This window comes from Neofelis nebulosa, chromosome 9 (genome assembly GCF_028018385.1).
Source record: "Neofelis nebulosa isolate mNeoNeb1 chromosome 9, mNeoNeb1.pri, whole genome shotgun sequence".
NCBI classification, from domain to species: domain Eukaryota; kingdom Metazoa; phylum Chordata; class Mammalia; order Carnivora; family Felidae; genus Neofelis; species Neofelis nebulosa.
In genome coordinates this window covers 35,308,570-35,331,952 of record NC_080790.1, presented here as the reverse complement: position 1 = coordinate 35,331,952, position 23,383 = coordinate 35,308,570, and the positions used below count along the sequence as shown (strand labels likewise).

Here is a 23,383-nt window from a genome sequence, read left to right as displayed (position 1 = left end):
TAGATTGGGGTGCCTGGGTGGTTCAGTCCGGTAAGCGTCCAACTTCAGCTCAGGTCATGATCTCACCGTTCGAGAGTTCAAGCCCCACATCGGGCTCACTGCTATCAGTGCAGGGCCCACTTCAGATCCTCTGTCCCTCCCTCTCTCTGGCCCTCCTCTACTCGCACTATTGCTCTCTCTCAAAAATAAACATTTAAAAAAAAGTTTATTTTAGTAATCTCTACACCCAACATGGGGCTTGATCTCACGACCCCGAGATCAATAGCCATATGCTCCTCCGACTGAGCCAGCCAGGCACCCCTGGCAGCACTTGTATGTTTTAATAATCAGGGGGCAAAAACAAAAAGTGAAGGCCTTTTGGTGAGTAACGCAAATCGTAAAGACCTTAAAGGAAAAGACTAAGAAATCCCAAACTTTTGTATGATAAAAAATAAAATATACTTAAATTTAAAGTCACTATTAAAATTTTTTAATCAAATAATTAGGTCTGTGGGGGAGAGGTTTATAATCCTTGTAGACAAGGTAAATACTTCTGTGTTTGCTTACCTTTAGTAGTCAAGTAATTCTTGCCAATGCATAAAAAGATAAACAACCAAGTAGAAAAAGCACAAGATGGGGCACCTGGGTGGCTCAGTCCATTCGGTGTCCGACTCTTGATTTCTGCTTGGGTCATGATCTCACGGTTGTGGGACTGAGCACCGTATTGGGCTCTGTGATCAACTTGGAGCCTGGTTAAGGGAAAAACGCTTTCTCTCACCCTCTCCCTCTGCCCTTCTCCGGCTTGCATGTGCATTCTCTCCCTCTTCCTCTCCCTCTCTCTCTCTCTGAAAAAAAGAGTGTGCCTGGGTGGCTCAGTCAGTGGGGCGTCCGGATCTTGATTTCAGTTCACGTCATGATCTCATAGCCGTGTGATCGAGCCCTGAGCCAGGCTCTGTGCTGACAGCACCAAGTCTGCTTGGGATTCTCTCTTTACTCTTTCTGCCCCTTCCCTGCTCTCATGTGACCTCTCTCTCAAAATAAATAAACTTTACAGTTAAAGAAAGAAAGAAAGAAAGAAAGAAAGAAAGAAAGAAAGAAAGAAAGAAAGAAAGAAAGAAAGAGGTGCCTGGGTGGCTCAGTCGGCTAGACATCCGACTTCAGCTCAGGTCATGATCTCATGGTCTGTGAGTTCGAGCCCCGTGTCAGGCTCCATGCTGACAGCTCGGAGCTCGGAGTCTGGAACCTGCTTCGGATTCTGTGTGTGTGTGTGTGTGTGTGTGTGTGTGTGTGTGTGTGTGTGTGTGTGTCTGTCCCTACCCCCACTCATCCTCTCTCAAAAATAAATAAACATTAAAAAAAAAAGAAAAAGAAAAAGAAAAAGTTCAAGAAATTTAAAGGCTAAAGATAACTAGGGCAAGCATAATTTCAATTTTAAAACAAAACAAAACAAAAAACTCTAAGACAATTATATATCAAAATGTGGCTTAAAAATGGAGGGTGTGGGGCGCCTGGGTGGCGCAGTCGGTTAAGCGTCCGACTTCAGCCAGGTCACGATCTCGCGGTCCGTGAGTTCGAGCCCCGCGTCAGGCTCTGGGCTGATGGCTCGGAGCCTGGAGCCTGTTTCCGATTCTGTGTCTCCCTCTCTCTCTGCCCCTCCCCCGTTCATGCTCTGTCTCTCTCTCTGTCCCAAAAATAAATAAAAAATGTTGGAAAAAAAAAAAAAATGGAGGGTGAAAAAATTCCTCATAATCAGTGTTGGTGAAAGCACCTGGTTCTTTCATAATATAGTAACAGTCGTTTTGAAGAGCAAAGGAGCATTTTCAATATGTAAAATGTATATACCATTTCACTTCCAAGAAGTTATGCTTGAAAAAAATATATAGGTATAGCTTTTCTAGCAGCATCAATTTGTAACATCGAAAACATAAATGCCTAAAAGTCTACCAATAGGGGGCTGGAAGAGGGAATTATAGTACATCCACGCAAATCTAAGACCTGCACAGTTAGTGGAAAGAATAAAAGTCACTGTACTCATAGGGAAAAGTACTAAAGTTACGCGGTTAACTGAAGAAAGCAGTTGCAGAGTAACACATGCAACACGGCACTGCATGTGGACCCTTCCTGGACGGAGGGTAAGCCAGCGTGAACATACCCGAAACGACCATAGTGATTAAATATGGGTTTGGAATGAAGGAGAACAGATGGTGTTCATTTCCTACATTATACATTTCTGTGTTTCATTTTTTAATGTTAAGAATGTTTACTTTTAAAATCAGAAAATAAAGGTTTTGAGTGTACAGTTTTAACAGGAGAAAGAAAAATTTGTCTTGTTAGGAAGATATTTTTGAAATGCAAAGCTCTGTATCTCTCCAGTACATAACTACCCAGATTAGCCCAAATCCCCACCAAAACATAACTGTTCACTAGATTCCAGGCACCTCAGTTAGATGATTTAGGAGCATTCAGGATTTCAAGGCATGTACATATCACATGAAGACACAAGTTCAACGATACGAACATTCTAGAAGTTCCATTTAAAAGGAAAACACAGCCAGAAAACTCACAAAAATGTAAAATGAAAATCAAACAATTGGTCAAATAAATTATTTTCTGTTGTTATTTGTTGTATTTCTACAAGGGGAAGAACTTGTAACTTTTAAACTTTAGCCCAAAAGATGTTTCTCCCATATGAGGAAAAGAATATTTGAGTTTCAAGACATATTTGTTTTCATAGGACTTGAAACCCAAAGAAAAACATACCTTCTAAGAGCATTTCTGGAATGTCTGCTTGATATCTAGGTCCCACTCTGATTTCACCTTTGTCAGCTAATAGTGTTTTCACTGAAGGGTCATAGACCAATGAGTAGAAAAAGGTATCCTGAGAAAAAATGACAGAAAATATCTAGGTAAGCTCAACTCCTTCTACTTTTTATAAAGCAATGAGGCCAATGTCATGATAATGAAATCATAAAACTTCAGAGAGTATATAAAATTTCCTTTTGGTGAATAAATTCATGAATCTTGAAGAAGAGAACAATGTTAGGGTCATCATGTAAAACAGTGTAAAATTAAATCAAGCAAAAACAAATAGCATACAATAAAGGTAGATTATAAAGTTTTGTTGCTTTAGTCTAAAAGAAAACCAATGAACTGCTCTAAAACAGATTCTGAGCTAGCAAAGCTAAGCTCTAAGTCAAAGGTAAGACACCTGAATCAAGCAATCATTTAAATCTCTAAAGCCCACACCAAACAACGAGGACACAAGGCGCCCTTACTTCTGGAGTGTCCACCCACATTTCATCAACATACTCAAATGGATACACATTTCACATTAAAGTTTAGAAGAGCTGAGCTTACATACAGTTTTCCTAATTAAAATTAACATTGCATTATTTCATGGAGCATCTATTAATTCCATTTCTGCAGTTCTCCTTTGAATCCTGAAACATTCATATTTATATATAAATAGCCATATAAACGTAACTACCTACCACCACCGGCACACCCACCAACTTTCCAAGGTTCTTTAAAACGCAAAAAGGCCCTAGTTACTGAGTCTAATGGATAAAATGACCAGGCTACCAGGCCTTTGCTGAATTCTCCATCACTACTGGAGGTCTTAAAAGGTCTTGTCCCTGCTTCCTGCTAGGATTCTGAGGGTTATCTACTACACAACTCTCTGCATTATATGCTGGAGGGGTCTGCTCCTACCATCAGCACTTTACCAAGACCGTGCCGAGCAAGCTACAAATAAGAGATAATCTACCAGATTGTAAAGCTTTCTCCTTACAGACTGTGATAAAGGGAAAGGAGAAAAACAGACAAGGCGATACCATCCATTCAGAATTCTTCTGCATGGGTCATGGTCAGAAGAAAAGACTAAAGAATCAAACACAACAATATGACAATTTATGCATATAAAAAAAAAAGTCTACCTGGGGAACGGAAAAAAAAATCTGCAGAATATATAAACCAACCTGCTCAATAGGCTGATGGAGGGTGATCAATATGTAATCAGAATTGTTTGTTTTGTAAGACAGGAGAAACAAAGAATGTTACTAGGGTGACTGACGCTGCTGCCGTTGGCACAGTAAGGGCTTTCAAGGTACACATACTTCTGGTCACTTTTATTGTGTAAAACATGTTAGTATAGTATTCTAGAAAAATGGGATTTTGCCATACTATACAGTAGAATAAAATGAAATTATTACTTAGGGCCACAAAAGTTGCTTAAGACTCCTTAAATTTACATGTGCCAATATGGGAAATCGCTTAAAATGTAAAGGTAATGTTAATTTTTCTAAAAGGAAAACATTGTGATTAGAAAGTTGTCCTTTAAGGGGTGCCTGGGTGGCTCAGTTGGTTAAGCATCGACTTTTGATCTCAGCTCAGGTCTTGATCTCAGGTTCCTGAATTCAGCAAAAATACCACGTTTTTAAAAAAATTACAGCGTCTTAACAGCCAAATACACCAGTAAAATAAACTGAAATATACTCATGTTTCCTCCTTTTATTCCTGCTTCTATGAACTAATGGTAACATCTGAGCATTCTCTTTATCCATATTATTTTCCACATGTTGACTTTCACAAGAATAAGTTATAAAGACTATCAACCTTTTTTCTGCCTTGAACATTTACCTCCTCTTAGTTTTCTCTGTTCAATTTTCTAACGTACATTAGTTCCACATGTCTGCATCAATCCTTTCAGGGACAACACTTTTAAGTATAATAAAAATTTTGGGGGGGGTGGGGAGGGGCGCCTGGGTGGCTCAGTCGGTTAAGCGTCCGACTTTGGCTCAGGTCATGATCTCACAGTCCGTGGGGGTTTTGAGCCCCGCGTCAGGCTCTGTGCTGACAGCTCAGAGCCTGGAGCCTGCTTCCGATTCTGTGTCTCCCTCTCTCTCTGCCCTTTCCCTGCTCATGCTCTGTCTCTCAAAAATAAATATTGAAAAAAAATTAAAAAAAAACTTTTTTTGAATATATCCCTTTAATTCTTTAAACGCACACATACATACATACATACATAAAGATTTGGGAAAACAAAAACATCATGCAACTATAAAGGTTAAATCTTAAAATGTCAACAGTAAAAATTTTCTCATTGTGGAATATTCTGTTTACAGGAATTTCCTCCTTCTAATGAAGTATATGCTCTCACCCAACTTGTGAAAATATGTTTAAAATGTTTCTTGTTGAAGTTCACAGAAGGAAACACTTGTAGTTGACAAAGTTTATGGAGATTCTAGGAAAGAAAGCAGACCACCAGTGCTAGGATCTCATCTGGAAAAAGCCTAAAATAAAAACTCTTTATTTAAACAATAACAAAAACAAAAAACAGGGAGGAGGATTGAGTACACAAAAGTCACTTATTTCATAAAGCCAAAAATATTTCTACTGCTACCAACTACATCATCATACCTTATAAAGCCTTTCATTACCAGCTTAAAAAAGACGGCACAGAAGTTTTTGCCAACTCTTGTCTCAGTTAACCAGAAAAATAAAATTATCTAAAAGTATTCTGGTCATTACACTTTTATATAATGCTGCTCTCCCGGTGCAATAGTTTGGTACAAGAAGAAATACATTTAAAGGTATGGGCTTCATGTGAAATCAAGGGGGGAAAAAAACATAAAATAAGCGCAATTGTGAATTACCTCTTTATCAAGATATGACAATACTGACTCTGTCTCATTCAGAAGGGCAACACTGCATTTTCCCCTGTTGAAAAAGGGAAAAAGTGAATGAATGTCAGAAAGGCCACCTCACCTTCACATCGATGACATATACAAAGTCAGGAATATTCAGAATGTAAAGTTACTATTAAGAAACTAGATGGCAGTTACAAATATACGTAAATGTATACACTTAGACTCGCTTTACAATCCTGGTGTTGTAGAACATAAAAAATAAGACTGTTTTTGTAGGCATTTACTGCGAGGCTAACCTGTGGAAGGAACTGTTGTTAGGCAGTAAATTTTATGACATAAAACACTTCACGGGTATTTTCTAATTATTACAGAAAAAAAAAGGAGTACAATGAAACCTTCGTATTAAAAGTGAGTTTCTGAATCTATAAAAAGTTAATATGAGGTGATTTTATACAAGGAGTCTTTAGACAAAGACTTCACCATGCAAACCAGTACCTAAATAATCTCCGGATTTTTTAAGTGGCCACTGCATATGAGGACCTAAAAATAATATACATTCATCAGGATTAACTAGCTTACCTTTATTGACCTTGCTCTAAAGCCTAGTTAAAATTTAAATACACTGCTATAAAGTAGGGGGCAAAATAAAGATCTACAGATTCAAAGACCTTGAAGTCTGATGGCATTTACCTTTGATCACAGCCCTCGGTGTGAGTTTGAAAACGAATGTCTATTAAAAAAAACAAAAAACAGTCTTGTCCAGACTTGAGAAAAACTGAAGTTATCCAAGTAGAGGCATTTATTACAAATACGTTTTCAATTATCCTCACTATCTTGAAAAATTCTGTAGACCTACAAATTTAACAGGAGAAATTTGGTAGACAATTCAAGTTACAGATAATTGGTTAGGACTCACAAAATATTGTTTAAATGCCATAATGTTATTTGATTTTGTAACAAAAGTCACTTCTTGCTCCCCACAAAAAAACAAGCAAAAACAAATCGTCACATATACATTGAATGGGAAGCTAAAAGAGCAGGCTGTTGGAACACCAGAGTGAAAAACAATTCAAAGAAAAAGATTACCAAAAGCAAAATAAAATGTAAAAAACACTAACATAAAGGTCAAAAATTACAGGTTACCGAACATTTTCCAAATGTATATTCCTTAAATTTAAAAAAGTTTAACCCTCATAAAAACATCTTTTTCTGGTAATCATCTATAGTTAATATAACTTCAAAAGACTTCTGAGAACATGTGTTATTTCCATATTATCTTCTCAAATCTCTAAGTTAGCGAGAGTTATAAGGGTTTTTGGTTTTTCTAGTATATTTTATTCATGCAAATTACTGAAGCAGAAAAATTAACATTACTTCGGAGCATATAACAGCACTCACAGTCAACAATTACCTGACATGCTCGCGGAAAGGACAGAATAACGAGCAGGGAAATTGCTCCGCTGAGGTTTGCACATCTACAGCTGTCACAGAAGAACTTCTGTGACCTGTGTGTGTGCTCCTAACACATGCAATGTGCATAAGTGGGTTTCCAAAAATAGGTTTCGTCTAGGTTTTTTTTGCCTCTGCAACAGCTGACAAAGCAGTATTTCTAACATTTAATACTTAATTACCTAGAAATAAAATCTTGTTTTTTAAAGTTCTCTAAAGCCACTTTTTTTTTTTAAGTGCAGAGGAGCAAAAGCTGAATGTCATCTTAATAGATACCACTTTCTTCAACAGTCACTTGAATTTCAAGGGTTAACAGACACTGAAAATTTACACAAACAATACAGCCTACTTAAGAGTTTCTTCCATACGGTCTGAAATGACAAGAGGATTTAAACTGAATCATCAAACCACTATTTTCATATTTATATTAGGAGATAAGAAAACACTGGTTATGTACTCTTTTAGAGATACAACAGGACTGCAAAATCAAGAGGATACCCAGCCAATCTAAAATACAAGTTATTTGGGTTAATGTAGCTTTTATGCAAAGATGAAAAAAACAATGCATGATTTTTCATCTGTAAGTTTTCTTTACCGCAGCTATGTATTTTTCTCCCAAATTAAAAATGAAAATCTGAGGGGCACCCGGGTGGCTCAGTGGGTTAAAGCATCCGTCTTCGGCTCAGGTCATGATCTCGTAGTTCATGTCTCGTAGTTTGAGACCCACCTCAGGCTCTGTGCCAACAGCTCAGAGCCCGGAGCCTTCTTTATGAGTCTGTGGGTCTCCCTCGCTCTCTGCCCCTCCCCTGCTCACGCTCAGTCTCTTTCTCTCAAAAATAAATAAACATTAAAAAATTTTTTAAAAGGAAAATGAAAATCTGACACTTAAAATATTCAAATACATATACTAACAGCTAACAAAGCAGGAAGTTGAGTCAGAATTATTTTATGAAGTAAATATGAATATGTAATTAACAGATGTACTACCACGCCAAGAGTTGTTGATAAAAGTAGTTTAAAAAGAGATGTAAAGAGCTGGCTTCCTTTATGCTGAACAAATCCTGGCTCACAGAAAAAGAAATAGGATGAATTTTAAGCTAACCCCAAACTAAAGGAACTATTATCAAACGGTGAATATAGATAACCCAACTGATTTATGCTGAATCTCAAGCAATGACCCTAATTGTGCTCTTCCACCATACTTTAGTCCGTAAAGAACAAAGATACCTAAACATGATGATATAAATATAAAACACACCAAAGACCTTAATAGGAAGAAAAATCACTGCAGGCCTGTATAATTATTTATGTTGCTTTTCTACAAGCAACTATATACAGTAACACAGAATTTTTCACTGAAAAAGGTTTTAAAAACATACTCTGTTTGCTTCAGAAACTGGGCAGGGTGTTGGGACAGAGAGACATGTGAATAAATAATTATGACACAACGCAATCCTGTGTTTAATGGCAGGTTCTGATCAGCCTATCTGCTTAACAGGATCCCACAGATTCAAAAACCACATGTAAAAGGTGCACCCAGGTTACAGATTTATTTAAAGATGCTATCTGTTTGTATACATGAAAGAAGAAGTTTAAATTAGCATCCATTTCCCCAGTGCCTAAAGACTTTCGGTTAAATACCACTCCAGCTTGTAGAATAATGGTGCAGGACCACCAGGGTCCCTGCTTAGGAAAATGAAAATTTCTTAGTGTCACACCAGATTTATTGAAGCCGAACATCTTGGGGAGGGATCGAGAAATCCTCGTGGTTAGGAAGAATCACCAGGTGATCCTTAGTCAGATTTACTGAATCCAAAGATCTCAGGGAGGGATCAAGGAATCTACATGGAAAAACAAGCATCACCCGGTGATTGTTAGGCATAATGAACTTGAAAAACCCCTACTACAGATGCAGAGTCTGACTAAACTTTCCTTGTTCAAGGAAAGACAATAGTTTTTCATGATAGAAAGGCATTTTCTCAATGGCCTTATGAGTCTTACAGTTGTTCTGGATTCTGAACATTTTCTCATATTGAAAACAATGCTAAGTTCTGTGATTGGAAATTCAGCGAATAGACAGTTTTAAACAGTATTTAATCCAAATTTTTAAAAAATGAAGTTCAAAGATCCAAGATGCTTTCAGAAAATGGTATTTCACAACAGCAATACTGTAAAATAGGACAAAAGGAGATTCAAAATTCTGACTGAAAGGATTCCCAAATCAAAATTTAATGCCTAAAAAAATCAGCAGCTAAGTGTAGAAAACATTTTCAAGATAAGCAAGGACTAAGAATTTTTTACATTTTAGAAGACTAATTGAAAGGAAAGGCAAAAGGGGCACTTGGCTGTCTCAGTCAGTAGAGCATTTGATTCTTGATATCAGAGTCATGAGTTCGAGTCCCATATTGGGTATATATCTTACTAAAAAAATAAAGAAGAAGGAAAACAAAGGCAAAACAATTATTAAGTCCAAGGAAAACAAAAGGCTGTACAAGAAAGAATATGTGGGGAATCCTTACATGTTCATAAAACACAATGACTGATTATTAAGTTGAAAAATTGTGATATATTGGAAACATGAGGGAAAGGAAATAGAGAAGAGAAAGCAGAAATTTCTACAATTGAAAAAGTAAGAGTAAGCAGTGTAAGAGAGGTATAAATGCAGGAAAATGACTATGCTGGGGGAACTCTGCTTATGACTGCTTTGGATATTATTACACAGCTATATACATATGTTTGATTTTTAAAAATACAATTTAGGGGCGCCTGGATGCTCACTCAGTAAAGCGTCTGACTTTGGCTCAGGTAATGATCTCGAGGTTCGTGGGCTCCAGCCCTGTGTCAGGCACACTGCTGTTGGTGTAGAGCCTGCTTTGGATCCTCTGGATCCTCTGTCCACCCCTCCCCCCCCACCCCCCCACCCCCCCTCGCCGTCCCGGTCTCTCTCTGCCCCACCCCTGCTTGCACTCTCTCTCTCAAAAATGAATAAACATTTTAAAAACTCTAACATAAATCTTTAAAAAAAATACTATTTAAATTTAAAGTAACAGGGGGGATCCTAATTAGATGAAGTGCATAAATTTATATAAATAATATATATACCAAGGAAGCAAAGATTATTTACCATGACTCTGTATTAGGTTTTCTAAACCTTGGCACTATTTTTTTCAATGTTTATTTATTTGTTTTGAGACAGAGAGAGAGAGAACGAGCATGCACACACAGGGGAGGCGCAGAGAACCCCAAGCAGGGAGCCAGACCCATGATACCATGACCTGAGCTGCAAAGAGTCAGATGCTTAACCAAACAAGCCATGCAGGAGTTCCCTCGACCTTGGCATTATTAACACGTGAAGCCAGGTAATTCTTTGCTGTGGGGGACTGTCCCATGCACGTACGGTGTTAGCAGCATCACTGGCCTCTGCCAACTGGAAAACAGTAGCTCCCCCACACGAAGCTTAGACAACCAAATCTTCCCAGACTTTAATGAATGGTCCCAGGAGACAAAACTGTCCCTTGTTGAGAATCACTGGTCTGCATTATAGAACTGATGAACCATGGGCTAACTATATCTTAATAACAAACACATAAGGACTGTGTCATAGAAGTGATATAAGTGAAAGAATATGATTTTATGGATCTTTAGACTATAAAAAGAAGGACAAAAACAGAGAAAGAAATCTGGAATCCTTCAAATACTTCTATTTAAAGACACATTTTCTAATACTTCTTTAACAGATGTTAAGAAATAAAAACTAAAGAAGGCCAGGGGCGCCTGGGTGGCGCAGTCGGTTAAGCGTCCGACTTCAGCCAGGTCACGATCTCGCGGTCCGTGAGTTCGAGCCCCGCGTCAGGCTCTGGGCTGATGGCTCGGAGCCTGGAGCCTGTTTCCGATTCTGTGTCTCCCTCTCTCTCTGCCCCTCCCCCGTTCATGCTCTGTCTCTCTCTGTCCCAAAAATAAAATAAAAAATGTTGAAAAAAAATTTTTAAAAAAACAAACAAACAAAAAAAAAAAACTAAAGAAGGCCAAACACAAAAACAAAGATGATTCTGCAAAGAAAAGGGACATGTAGTGTTTTGAAAAACTCATTCTATTCTGTCTGTGGTACGTAGAGAATGCCAAAGCAACAAAGCTTTGGCATGATTCTGGAGATTTGATAACAAATATGAAACAAACTACAAAAAAGGAATTCAAGGGTGAAAAAATCCTTCTCTTGGTGCCACTTTTCCCTTTTATAGCTAGGACAAAGTGGAATGTCCAAAAGAAGGCAGTAGTTATTAGGAAGATCCTCTTCCCTGGGACAGGATGACAAACTGTTTTGATTACCAAGGCCTTCCACAACCATGCAGGATAACGTGTAAAATATATGCTTTTCTGCACTGGGACTCTGGTCGGAGAAAGAAACACTTCAACCCACAGAGGATAAAATGATCCTTTCAAAGTAAAGATTTTACCATACAAAGACAACATTCAAGAGAAAGTGTGCTAAACACATGGGCTTTAAAATGTTAAACTGTGGGGCGACTTAGTCGGTGAAGCTTCTGACTTCCCTCAGGTCTGGCGTTGGGCTCTGTGCTGACAGCTCAGAGCCTGGAGCCTGCTTCGGATTCCGTGTCTCCCTCTCTCTCTGCCCCTCCACCTCCCCACCCACCCCCCCAATAAATACACATTAAAAAGACTGTTAAACTGTGATATGATTTTTCTCTTCACTGTATTTTTTTTCTCACATCCTTCCACTAAGCAATCCTATGAGTTTACGCACACTAATTAACTTCCTTATGTTAGTTTCTTAAGCAACACTACTTGTAGTCTTCAATAGTATCATTTTCGCTAATTCAAATTGTTTACAAATAGCAATAAAATTGCAAAAAATCTAACATCTTAAAATACTGGCATAATAAAATGTACAGGAAGAAAACTGCCTTATTAGGAATTTTTTTAGATTCTGAATGAGTTCCTTTAACATTAATAGCTAAACTGAAAAGAGTCTGCTAATTCAAGTGGAGTGCTATTTCATTATACAATTAAAAGTTAGCAGGTACTTGGGTGGCTCAGTTGTTAAGCATCTGACTTCCGCTGAGGTCATGATATCACAGTTCCCGAGCTCAAGTCCCACAGAGAGTGAGCTGGAGCCCGCTTCAGGTAAAAAACGAGACCCACTTCTCTCTTCTCTCTCCCCCTTTCCCTTTCTCCTCTCTCTCTCTCTCTCTCTCTCTCTGCCCCTCCATCACTTGCACCCTCTCTCAAAAAAAATAAATAAATAAAAAGAAATTTAAAATAAAAGTTAGCATTACTATTTTTCAATAAACATAAGTCTTTTAAAAATTGTTTTCTCGGGGTGCCTGGGTGGCTCAGTTAAGCATCCTACTCAAGTCAAGTTCTCGCAGTTGGTGCTCGTGAATTTAAGTCACTAAATTTAAGGCTCTCTGCAGTCAGCTTCAGATCCTCTGTGAACCTCTCTCTCTGCCCCTCCCCTGTTTGCTCTATCTCAAAAACAAATAAACATTTAAAAATAATTGTTTTCTCAAGTTGCCTGACTGGCTTAGTCAGTAAAGCATGTGGGATCATGAGTTCAAACCCACATCAGGTGTAGAGCTTACTTAAAAAAATTTGCGGGGCGGGGGAAGCACCTGGGTGGCTCAGTTGATTAAGCATCACACTTCTGATGAGGTCATGATCTCACAGGTCATGAGTTCAAGCCCTGCATCGGGCTCTGTGCTGACAACTCAGAGCCTGGAGCCTGATTCATATTCTGTGTCTCCTTATCTCTCAAAAATAAATTAACACTGAAAAAAATTTTTTTTTAATTTGAAAGAGAGAATGAGCAACAGAGGGACAGAGCGAGAGGGGGAGAGAGAATCCCAAGCAGGCTCCATGCTCAGTGCAGAACCCATCACGGGGCTTAAACCTGTGACCATGGGTTCATGACCTGAGCTGACATCAAAAGTTGGACACTCAACCAACTGAGCCACACAGTCACCCCCACAAAAAATTTTTAATTGTTTTCTGGGAATATGACAAAAAAGGCCTCAACAGACCTAAATTTACAAATTACAAATCCTTTTACTTGAATCTCCCTGTTCTGATCAACACAGAAATATGAGGGGCGCCTGGGTGGCTCAGTCGGTTAAATGGCCGACTTCGGCTCAGGTCATGATCTTGCGGTCCGTGAGTTTGAGCCCCGCGTCGGGCTCTGTGCTGACAGCTCAGAGCCTGGAGCCTGCTTCCGATTCTGTGTCTCCCTCTCTCTGACCCTCCCCCGTTCATACTCTGTCCTCTCTCTGTCTCAAAAATAAATAAATGTTAAAAAAAAAAAAAAATTAAAAAAAAAGAAATATGAATGAATACAAAATCCAGAAAACATAATTAGGAGATGTTCATCTATTTTACTTGATATGACTTATTTTGTACATCTTCACCCAATCACGCACATGTGAAGGGACCTATGCCCAAGTTTATTCTTTGCAATATTATTTTAACAGCAAAAAGCTAAAATGAACCAAGTATCTATTAATTAGGATTAAATAAATTAGACATATGAAACAACTATAGAAAAGATAAAGCAGATCCTTATTATCTGATACGGAATTATGCCCAAGATATTTCATTTAAAAAGCACAATGTATAGGGCACCTGGGTGGCTTAGTCGTTAAGCATCTGACTTAGGCTCAGGTCATGATCTCTCCGTTTGTGAGTTCGAGTCCAACATTGGGGCAAGAGCCCCGCTTCGGGTAAGCTTGAGGCCCGAATCCGGTGAGCATGAGACCCGTTTCAAGTGAGCCCTACTTCTCTCTCCTCTCTATCCCTCTGCCCCTCAGTTGCAAGCCTCTCTCTCTCTCTCTCTCTCCCTCTCTCTCTCTCTCTCTCTCTCTCCCTCTGAAAAAAAAAGCACAATGTAGAAAGCAAGATGGAGTCACTCAAGATAAACAGTGACTTATGTCAAGCAGTGACACAAGAAGTAGCCAAGGGTGTTACAGCTAAGACCAGATATCACTGAAACCACCACAGGCTGATGGCATCCAAAACTGATAACCAGAGCAAAGCCAAGAGAGTCTGGAAGAACTAAGAGTGATAACAAGAAGAAACCTGCAAAGGCCCAAGACTGACTAAACTGTGTTTTCCTAATGTTTATTTATTATATTTTAGAGACAGAGAGAGAGAGAGCGCGCGTGCAAGTGGAGGAGGGGCACAGAAGGAGACAGAGGATCCCAAGCAGGCTCTCTGCTATCAGCCAGATGTGGGGGCTCGAAATCCTGAACTGAGAAATCATGACCTGAGCTGAAGTCAGAGGCTTAATGGACTGAACCACCCAGGTGCCCAACTAAAACTCTTTAAAAAGGAAGGACTTCGCAGCAAGCTGTCAGACTCTCCAGATGCTGAGCCTTCCAAGATCTGACCACATTAAAAAGGCAACTCCCGAAGGCTATGCCTGACTGATCTGTGACCATAACAGAGATGCTCCACTGGTTGAATGAACATAATACACAGTAAGCACCAAGAGCTGACCTGGATGGGACCGAGGCCTGATCTCAACTACACACTCACAGACTGACTTTGCATTTGGTTCGTTAACTTCTTATCCCTAACTGTATCTTGCTTGCTGTGTGACTTCGTATTGTGCTTTGCTCTGTGTGCCCTGTACTAAGGCAAGTTGAACACATAGTGAAATGTCACTGAGTTTGGAATCCTAAACCTGCTTTACAATTGTGTTTACCTTGCCGTGACTGAATAAAGCTGCACTATGGAAAGACACGACTCATACAGGAGTCATTATAGCATTCTCACAACATAGAATAACATCACAATTTATTCCATGATTTACTACAGACATAAACATACCCACTTCTTTGCTTCTATATGCATGAATTGTTTCTGGAAGCATATGTAAGATTCTAGAAACAGTGATGGGCTAGGGGACTATATAGGAGTGAGACACTTTATTGTGTACCCCAGATTTTGATTTTGAACCATGTCAATATATCACATATCCCTCCTCAATGTTTAAACTTTGAATATATTTTTTATTATTTAAAAAAAAATTAACATTTATTTTTGAAAGACAGAGACAGAGCACTAAGTAGGAGAGGGGCAGAGAGAGGGAGACACAGAATCTGCAGCAGGCTCCAGGCTCTGAGCTGTCAGCAGAGAGCCTGATGCGGGGCTTGAACCCACAAACGTGAAATCATGACCTGAGATGAAGTTGGACGCTTAACTGACTAAGTCACCCAGACGTCCCTCGTTATGATTTTTTTTTTTAATTTTTTTAACGTTTATTCATTTTTGAGACAGACAGAGCATGAACAGGGGAGGAGCAGAGAGAGAGGGAGACACAGAATCTGAAACAGGCTCCAGGCTCTGAGCTGTCAGCACAGAGCCCGACGCGGGGCTCGAACTCACAGACCGTGAGATCATGACCTGAGCCGAAGTCGGACGCTTAACCGACCAAGCCACCCAGGCGCCCCTCGTTATGATTTTTTAAATGCGTATTTTGAGAGAAAGAGAAGGGGGGGGGGGGGGGAGAGAGAGAGAGAGAGAGAGAGAGAGAGAGAGAGAGAGAGAGAGAGAGAGAGAGAGAGAGAGAGACACCCAAGCAGGCTCCATGCTCAGCACAGAGCCTGACATATGGCTCAATCTCACGACCATGAGATCATGACCTGAGCCAAAATCAACAGTCTGATGTCTAACTGACTGAGCCACCCAGGTGCCCCACGTTTTTCATTACGATTAAGTGTATGCTTTAATCTCTATCACATATTTCCCTCATTCTCCTACCCACCTCTCCTATGGTACCCATCAGTTTGTTGTCTATAGTTAAGAGTCTGTTTGTCGGTTTCTCTCTCCCTCTTTTTTTTTTTTTTTTTTTGCTTGTTTTGTTCCTTAAATTCCACCTATGAGTGAGATGATGTATGGTATTTGTCTTTCTCTGACTAACTTATTTCATTTAGCATTATATTCTCTAGCTCTATCCATGTTGCTGCAAATGGCAAGGTTTCATTCTTTTTTATGGCTGATTCATATTCGTGTGTGTGTGTGTGTGTATGACATCTTTTTTTATCCATTCATCTATCAGTGGACACTTGAGATGCTTCCAGTTTGGTTATTGTAAATAATGCTGTGGTGCGTCTAAGTGGCTCAGTCAGTTGAGTGTCCGTCCAACTCGGATTTCAGCTAAGGTTGTGCAATCAAGCCCCATATCATGCTCCACACTGAGCAGGGAGCCTGCTTAATATTCTCTTTCTCTCTCTCTCTCTGCCCTTCTCCCCCACTCTCTCTCTTTCTAAAATAATAACAACAATAATAATGCTGCAATAAACAAAGGAGTGCACATATCCCTTTGAATTAGTTTTTTTTTTTTTTTTTGTATTTTTGGGAAAATGCCCAGTAGTGAGATTACTAGATCATAGTGTAATTCTATTTTTAATTGTTTGAGAAATTTCCATACCGTTTTCCAGAGTTGATGCACCAGTTTGCATTCCCACCAACAGTGCAAGAGAATTCCTTTGTGTCCACATCCTCACCTACGCTTGTTGATTCTTGAATTTTTGATTTTAGCCACTCTGACAGGTGTGAGGTGTTATCTCATTGTAGTTCCAATTTTCATTTCCCTGATGATCAGTGATGTTGAACATCTTTTCATGTGTCTGTTGACCATCTATATGCCTTCTTTGGAGAAATGTCTCCTCAGATCTTCTGCTCATTTTTTAATGTGCATTATCTGTTTTTTGGGTGTTGAGCTGTATAAGTTCTTTTATATATTTTAGATCCTAACCCTTTATCAAATATGTCATTTGCAAATATCCTCTCCCATTCAGTAAGCTGCCTTTTGGTTTTGTTGATTTTTTCCTTCACTGTACAGAAGCTTTTTATTTTGATGTAGCCCTATAGTTTATTTTTGCCTTGTATTACCCTTCCCTCAAGAGACATATCTAGAAAAATGTTGTACAGCTGATGACAGAGAAATTACTGTCTATGCTCTCTTCAAGGATTTTTATGGTTTCTGGTCTCACATTCAGGTCTCTAATCCATTTTGAGTTTATTTTTGTGTATGGAGAAAGAACATGGCCCAGTTTCATTCTTTTGCACATAGTTAGCTGTCCAATTTTCCCAACAGCATGTTGAACAGATTGTCTTTTTCCCATTGTATATTCACTCCTCCTTTGTCAAAGATTAATTAGCCATATAACTGTGGGTTTATTTCTGGGTTTTCTATTCTGTTCCACTGATCTTTGTGTCTATCTTTTTTATGCCAGTACCACACTGTTTTAAGTATGACCACTTTGTAATATAACTTGAAGCCTGGAATTATGATACCTCCAGTTTTGTTATTCTTTTTTAAGACTGCTTTGCCTATTAGAAGTCTTTTGTGGTTCCATACAAATTTTAGGATTGTGTGTTCTAGTTCTGTGAAAAATGCTGTTGGTATTTTAATAGAGACTGCATTAAATCTGTACACTGCTTTGGGTAGTACACACATTTTAACAATATTTGTTCTTCCAACCAATGTTTACATCTTCAAAAGGAGGGGGCTGATCAATTTTCTTGTGATCCCGAGAACAACCACAAAAAAATCTGTTCTATTATCCATTACCTTTGGATACCAGGTTACTCCCAGCACTCCTTCAAACCATATATGGATATACTATCCCCAACCATACCAATTCCTAAATCCATCTACTCCCATAAACTCTAATCTATTAACTACAGCTTTGCACTCCTGGAATACTCTTTTGTTTAAAAAACAACTCTGGGGGCGCCTGGGTGGCTCAGTCGGTTCAGCGTCCGACTTCGGCTCAGGTCATGATCTCGCAGTCCGTGAGTTCGAGCCCCGCGTCGGGCTCTGTGCTGACGGCTCAGAGCCTGGAGCCTGTTTCAGATTCTGTGTCTCCCTCTCTCTCTCTGACCCTCCCCCATTCATGCTCTGTCTCTCTCTGTCTCAAAAATAAATAAACGTTAAAAAATTTTTTTAAATAAATAAATAAAAATAAAAAACAACTCTGCTTATAGATAGGCAATTATTGTTCATTTATTAGTCTCTGATATGTATGACCACCTAAAAGAAAAATTCTACCTTCTAACACTATTTGTTCTAGGTAAAACATGAATTAAAAAAAAAAAAATTCAAATTCCAGCTTCTGAAAGTGGATGGGACACCTGGGTGGCTCAGTCGGTTGGGCACCCAGCTTCACCTCAGGTCCTGATCCTGAGGTTTGGGAGTTTGGGCCTCTCATCAGGCTCGCTGCTGTCAGCACAGAACCTGCTTTGGATCCTCTGCCCCCTTCTCTCTGCCCCTCCCATGCTTGTGCTTGCTCTCGCTCTCTCTCAAAAATAAATAAACCTTAAAAAAAAATGGGTGGAAAGGTCTTTTTCAATGGTGAATAAACTTATGAGAGTCACTCAGCATTTCCCAAACAGTTTGATAACTCCATTTCACAAATAGACACAAAGGCACAAATCCCAGTACTATAAAGTGTTATTTATTTAGTGACCTAATTGAGAAAAGTTTAACAGCATTCTTTTTTTTGTAAAAGTTTACTCATTTATTTTGAGTAGGGGGGCAGAGACTCCCAAGCAGGCTCCATGCTCAGTGTGGGTGGGACATGGGTGGGACTCGATCCCAAGACCCTGAGATCTTGACCTGAACCAACATCAAGAGTTGATATCAAGAGTCAGACGCTCAACCGACTGAGCCACCCAGGCACCCCAACATTCTAATGGGGAAGAAAGGTAGTATTTTTAGAGTCTCAACAGAATAATAATGAATTAAATGACAGGCAAAGCCCATCCATTCATCGGAAAAATGGACATTTGGGCTCTTTCCATACTTTGAGCCTCTGAAATTAAAAAAACATTTTTTATGTTTTTTTTGAAAGAGAGAGAGAGAGAGAGAGAATGAGTGAGAGAGGAGAGACAGAGAGAGGGGGAGACACAGGATCCAAAGCAGGCTCCAGGCTCTGAGCCATCAGCACAGAACCCGACACAGGGCTCCAACTCACAGACTGCGAGATCATGACCTGAGCCGAAGTCGGCGTTCAACCAACCAAGCCACCCAGGAGCCCCAAGCCTCCGAAATTTTAAAATATAGTTGGCAATATTAAAATGTCAGATGTGCTAGGAGATAAAAGTCAAAGATTTAGCTTAGAACCAAAAACAGAAAATATGAGAAAAGACAGTAAACCAAGAACTCCAGGAGAGCGAACACATAAGCAATGTAAGTACTAGAAAGAAAAAAAGTTTTGAAAGAAATGTTAGGAAAACAATTCCCAGGGGTACCTGGGTGGCTCAGTCAGTTTAGCAGCCAACTCGTGATTTTGGCTCAGGTCATGAGCTCACTGTTCATGAGACTGAGTTCCAAGTCGGGCTCTGCTGATGGCACAGAGCCTGCTTAGGTTTCTCCCTCCTCCTCTCTCTGCCCCTTCCCTGTTTGCGTTCTCTTTCTGTATCTATCTCTCAAAATAAATAAACATTAAAAAAATAATAATAAAGATTTCCCAGCTATGAAGGAAGACCAGTATCTTCCAATTAAAATGGTCTACCAAATATCCTCAATACTGAGGCATCACTCAAACTTCTGGATACAATAAGAGAATTACATTCTTCATCTATTGGTAAGAGAATTCGAAGAAGATTTAAGAGAAGGGAAAAAATAGGTAATGTGAAAGTTTGGATATAAAACTACTGTTCGGTGACAATAGACATTTGAGGACAATAGGGTAATTCCTTCAAAGTTTTGATGGAAAATAACTTTCAACCCCAAATTCAATACCAAACCAAGTATGCATCATGTGTATAGTAAGTTATCCAGAAATTTCATTCCAGAATAGCATAGCAAGCATTATAAAATAGGTAAAAGAGAGGTTGGATCTGATAGAGCCAAGAACTTCTGCTGTAAGGTACTGTACATGAAGACATAAAACTAAAATTAAAAATCAGAACCAAGGAGCGCCTGGGTGGCACAGCTGGTTAAGCTTCTGACCTCCGCTCAGGTCATGACTTGGTGGTTCACGAGTTTGAGGCCCGCGTCGGGCTCTGTAATGGCAGCTCAGACTCTGGAGCCTGCTTTGCAGATTCTGTTTCTCCCTCTCTCTCTGCCCCTCTCCCCTCATACTCTGTCTCTATCTCAAAAATAAATAAAACATTTAAAAAATTAAAAAAAAAAAAAAAGAATCAGAACCAAAAAACAGAGAAGTCTTTCAACTGGTATAATGAAGAAGGAATGAATATCAGTACTCTGTAATAACTATGAATATCTCTAGGTAATAATCAGCAAATACCAGTAACATCCTGAAAAGATATTATATACCTCCTGATATACAATGCCACCCACAAAGAAGTTCTTAACTCTTGCACTTCTTCTTTCTCACAAAAGAAAAAAGAAAAAGAAGAGACTGAACCACATCTCTGTATCTAGTTATCAATTCACAAGAAATATGAGGGAGAATGGAACATGGTAAAGAACAAAATGGGGATATAGTCAGCAAATCCAAATGGTAAGAAACAAAACCCTTATTTGGTCACAAAAATAGCAAGGGCAGGGGCGCCTGGGTGGCGCAGTCGGTTAAGCGTCCGACTTCAGCCAGGTCACGATCTTGCGGTCTGTGAGTTCGAGCCCCGCGTCGGGCTCTGGGCTGATGGCTCGGAGCCTGGAGCCTGCTTCCGATCCTGTGTCTCCCTCTCTCTCTGCCCCTCCCCCGTTCATGCTCTGTCTCTCTCTGTCCCAAAAAATAAATAAAAAACGTTGAAAAAAAAAATTTAAAAAAATGTTTAAAAAAAAAAAAAATAGCAAGGGCAGGGGCACCTGGGTGGCCCAGTGAGTTGAGCCTCCAACCAACTCTTGATTTTGGCTTGGGTCATGATCTCCTGGTGGTGAGATTGAGCTCCAAGTAGGGCTCCCCACTGGGCGTGGAGCCTGGTTAAGATTCTCTCTCTCCCTCTGTCCCTCCCCTGCTTGGAGAGTGAGGATGCGCTCTTTCTCTCTCAAAAAATTAAAGATATAAAATCTAAAAAAAAAAAAAAAAAAAAAAAGTAGAGAAAGAAAGAAAAAGAGAAGCCTTCGTTTATTTTCCCCTGTAACCACCCAAATGACTTGGCACCATTTCCTGAAAAGACTTCTCTTTGCAGTGGTTCCTTCATCAAATATCAAGTTGTATTATATATGTGGGTCTGTTCTGACTTTTCCATTCTGTTCCACTTATTTCTCAATCCACTTATTAATACCATTTTGCTTTAATTACTGTAACTATATAAATGTCTTAATATCGATTGATGTAAATCTCTCTAACAGTTTTTGTTCAAGACTGACTTTGTCAATGGTTCTCAAACTTTCTGATCTCAAGGTCACTTTACATTACTAAAAAATCATTGAAGACCTCAAAGAATATTTGCCTCTGTGAGTTACATCAATCAATATTTACCATGTTAGAAATTCAAAGTGAGAAAAATTTAACATTTGCTAATTTATTTAAAATAAAAATGAACATTAGCAAATACTTGTTATGAACAATTACTGTCTTTTCCAAAACAAAAAACTTTTCACGAGAACAGTGGCACTCTTTTCATTTTTGCCTATCTCTTCAATGTGTTGCTTAACAGACAGCTAGATTTTCAGGTTTATTTCATTTTCAAAAGGCATCCATCAAACACTTGTGTCTAAATAACCACAGTTTGTCTTTCAGCGGTTACTGCAAGTAATAACGGCGCTCTAGGAAAAAGCAGGTAGTTTGGCTTACATTTCAAAGACTGTCGTGAGATTTTTTTTTTCTCAAGATAACTATCACACTTTCAAACATGACAGAAGTGATTTACATGTATTTCCCATTTCATCAGGCAGAATGTTAAAGAGACATTTAATGGTAGTTAAACCACTGAAACAGCGGTTACACAGCATCGTCACTATACTGAATGGCAGTGAACTAGATCCTCTACACTGCACAATGGTTAATCTGATGTGTTAATTTTTCAGTTTTGTTTTAGGACATGAGGGATTCAGATTTATTAAAATAATAAATTGTACCATTTTGTCAAGAGCATTCTTTTTGTTGTTGTTTAAATGTTTATTTTACTTATCGAGAGAGAGAGAGAGAGAGAGAGAGAGAGAGGGAGGGAGGGAGGGAGGGAGAAAGAGCACGCAAGTGGGGGAGGAACATAGAAAGAGGGAGAGAGAGAGCCCCAAGTAGGTTCCACACTGTCAGCCCAGAGCCCAACACAGAGCTCAATCCCATGAACTGTGAGATCATGACCTGGACTGAAATCAAGAGTTGGAAGCTTAACTGACTGAGCCACCCATGCGCCCCTTGTCAAGAATATTCTTAAGTGGAACTTGTCATTTGGTTATTGTTTGTTTTATTGCAAATTCACAGAGGTGAAGAATACAGCGATGACTCTAGCACAATTTAGTGCCACTGATGCGATTCACACTAAGTTTGCCCACCACTGCTTTTGCAAGACTAAAACAGTGAAAAGGTGAGTAACATCTTACTATTGTTATAAAATAGTTTTGATTTCACAAAACCCCTGAAAGGGTCTAAGGGACACTCAGGAGTCCACAAACCATGATTTGAAAACACTTTGTTTTCACCGTTCTTGGTTCTTTCCATTCTCATAAATTCTGGAATCAATTTCTCAATTCTCAATTTACACACACACACACACACACAGCACACTTGCTGAGCCTTTCCTTGGAACAGCACTATATCTTTAGATCAATTTGGGGAAAACTGACATATTTACTTAAGTGCATTTACTTAAGTCAAATTCCTTCAGCAACCCTTTGTAGTTTCCATGGAGAGTTTTTATAGATCTTTCCCCTTTTCTTATACATCTTTCTTTAGATTTATTCTACGTATTCAATGCTTTTCGATGAAATTGTAAATGGTATCTTCTAAAACTTAGTTTTCTAACTGACCCCTCTTCATACCATATACAAAAAACAGACTTAAATACAAAAAGTGAGGTACTGGCTGGCTCAGTCAGAGGAGCATATGACTCTAGATCTCTGGGTCACGAGCTCAAGCCCCATGTTAGGGTGCAGAACTTACTTAAATAAAAAATGGTTAGGGGTGCCTGGGTGGCTCAGTCAGTTAGGCATCCAACTTCAGCTCAGGTCATGATCTCGCGGTTCGTGAATTCGAGCCCTGCATTGGACTCTGCGCTGACAGCGTGGAGCCTGGAGCCTGCTTGAGATTCTGTGTCTCCCTCTCTCTTTGCCCCTCCCCTGCTCGCTCTCCCTCTCTCTTTCTCTCTCTCACTCTTGCTTTCTATCTAAAATATATAAACATTAAAAAAAAAATTTTTTTTATGGTTAAAAAAAT

General features: G+C 39.2%; 1 protein-coding gene across 10 annotated transcripts in view; it reads right to left on the bottom strand.

Annotated features, from left to right (window-relative positions):
- Positions 1 to 23,383, bottom strand: part of MTA3 (metastasis associated 1 family member 3) — a 226,089-nt gene that overhangs the window by 90,664 nt on the left and 112,042 nt on the right. For 9 of the 10 annotated variants that reach the window (XR_009248394.1, XM_058683177.1, XM_058683180.1 and 6 more), the window contains exons 5-6: positions 5,634 to 5,697; positions 2,740 to 2,857 (exon numbers count right to left, since the gene is read on the bottom strand). Coding sequence is in view for 9 of the 10 variants with exons in the window: in XM_058683177.1 (XP_058539160.1) it covers positions 2,740 to 2,857; positions 5,634 to 5,697 (182 nt within the window). In the remaining variant the exon portion in view is untranslated. Of the gene's footprint in view, positions 1 to 2,739; positions 2,858 to 5,633; positions 5,698 to 7,038; positions 7,182 to 23,383 lie in introns of those variants that run through there. The other variant, XM_058683181.1, reaches the window with a different exon arrangement.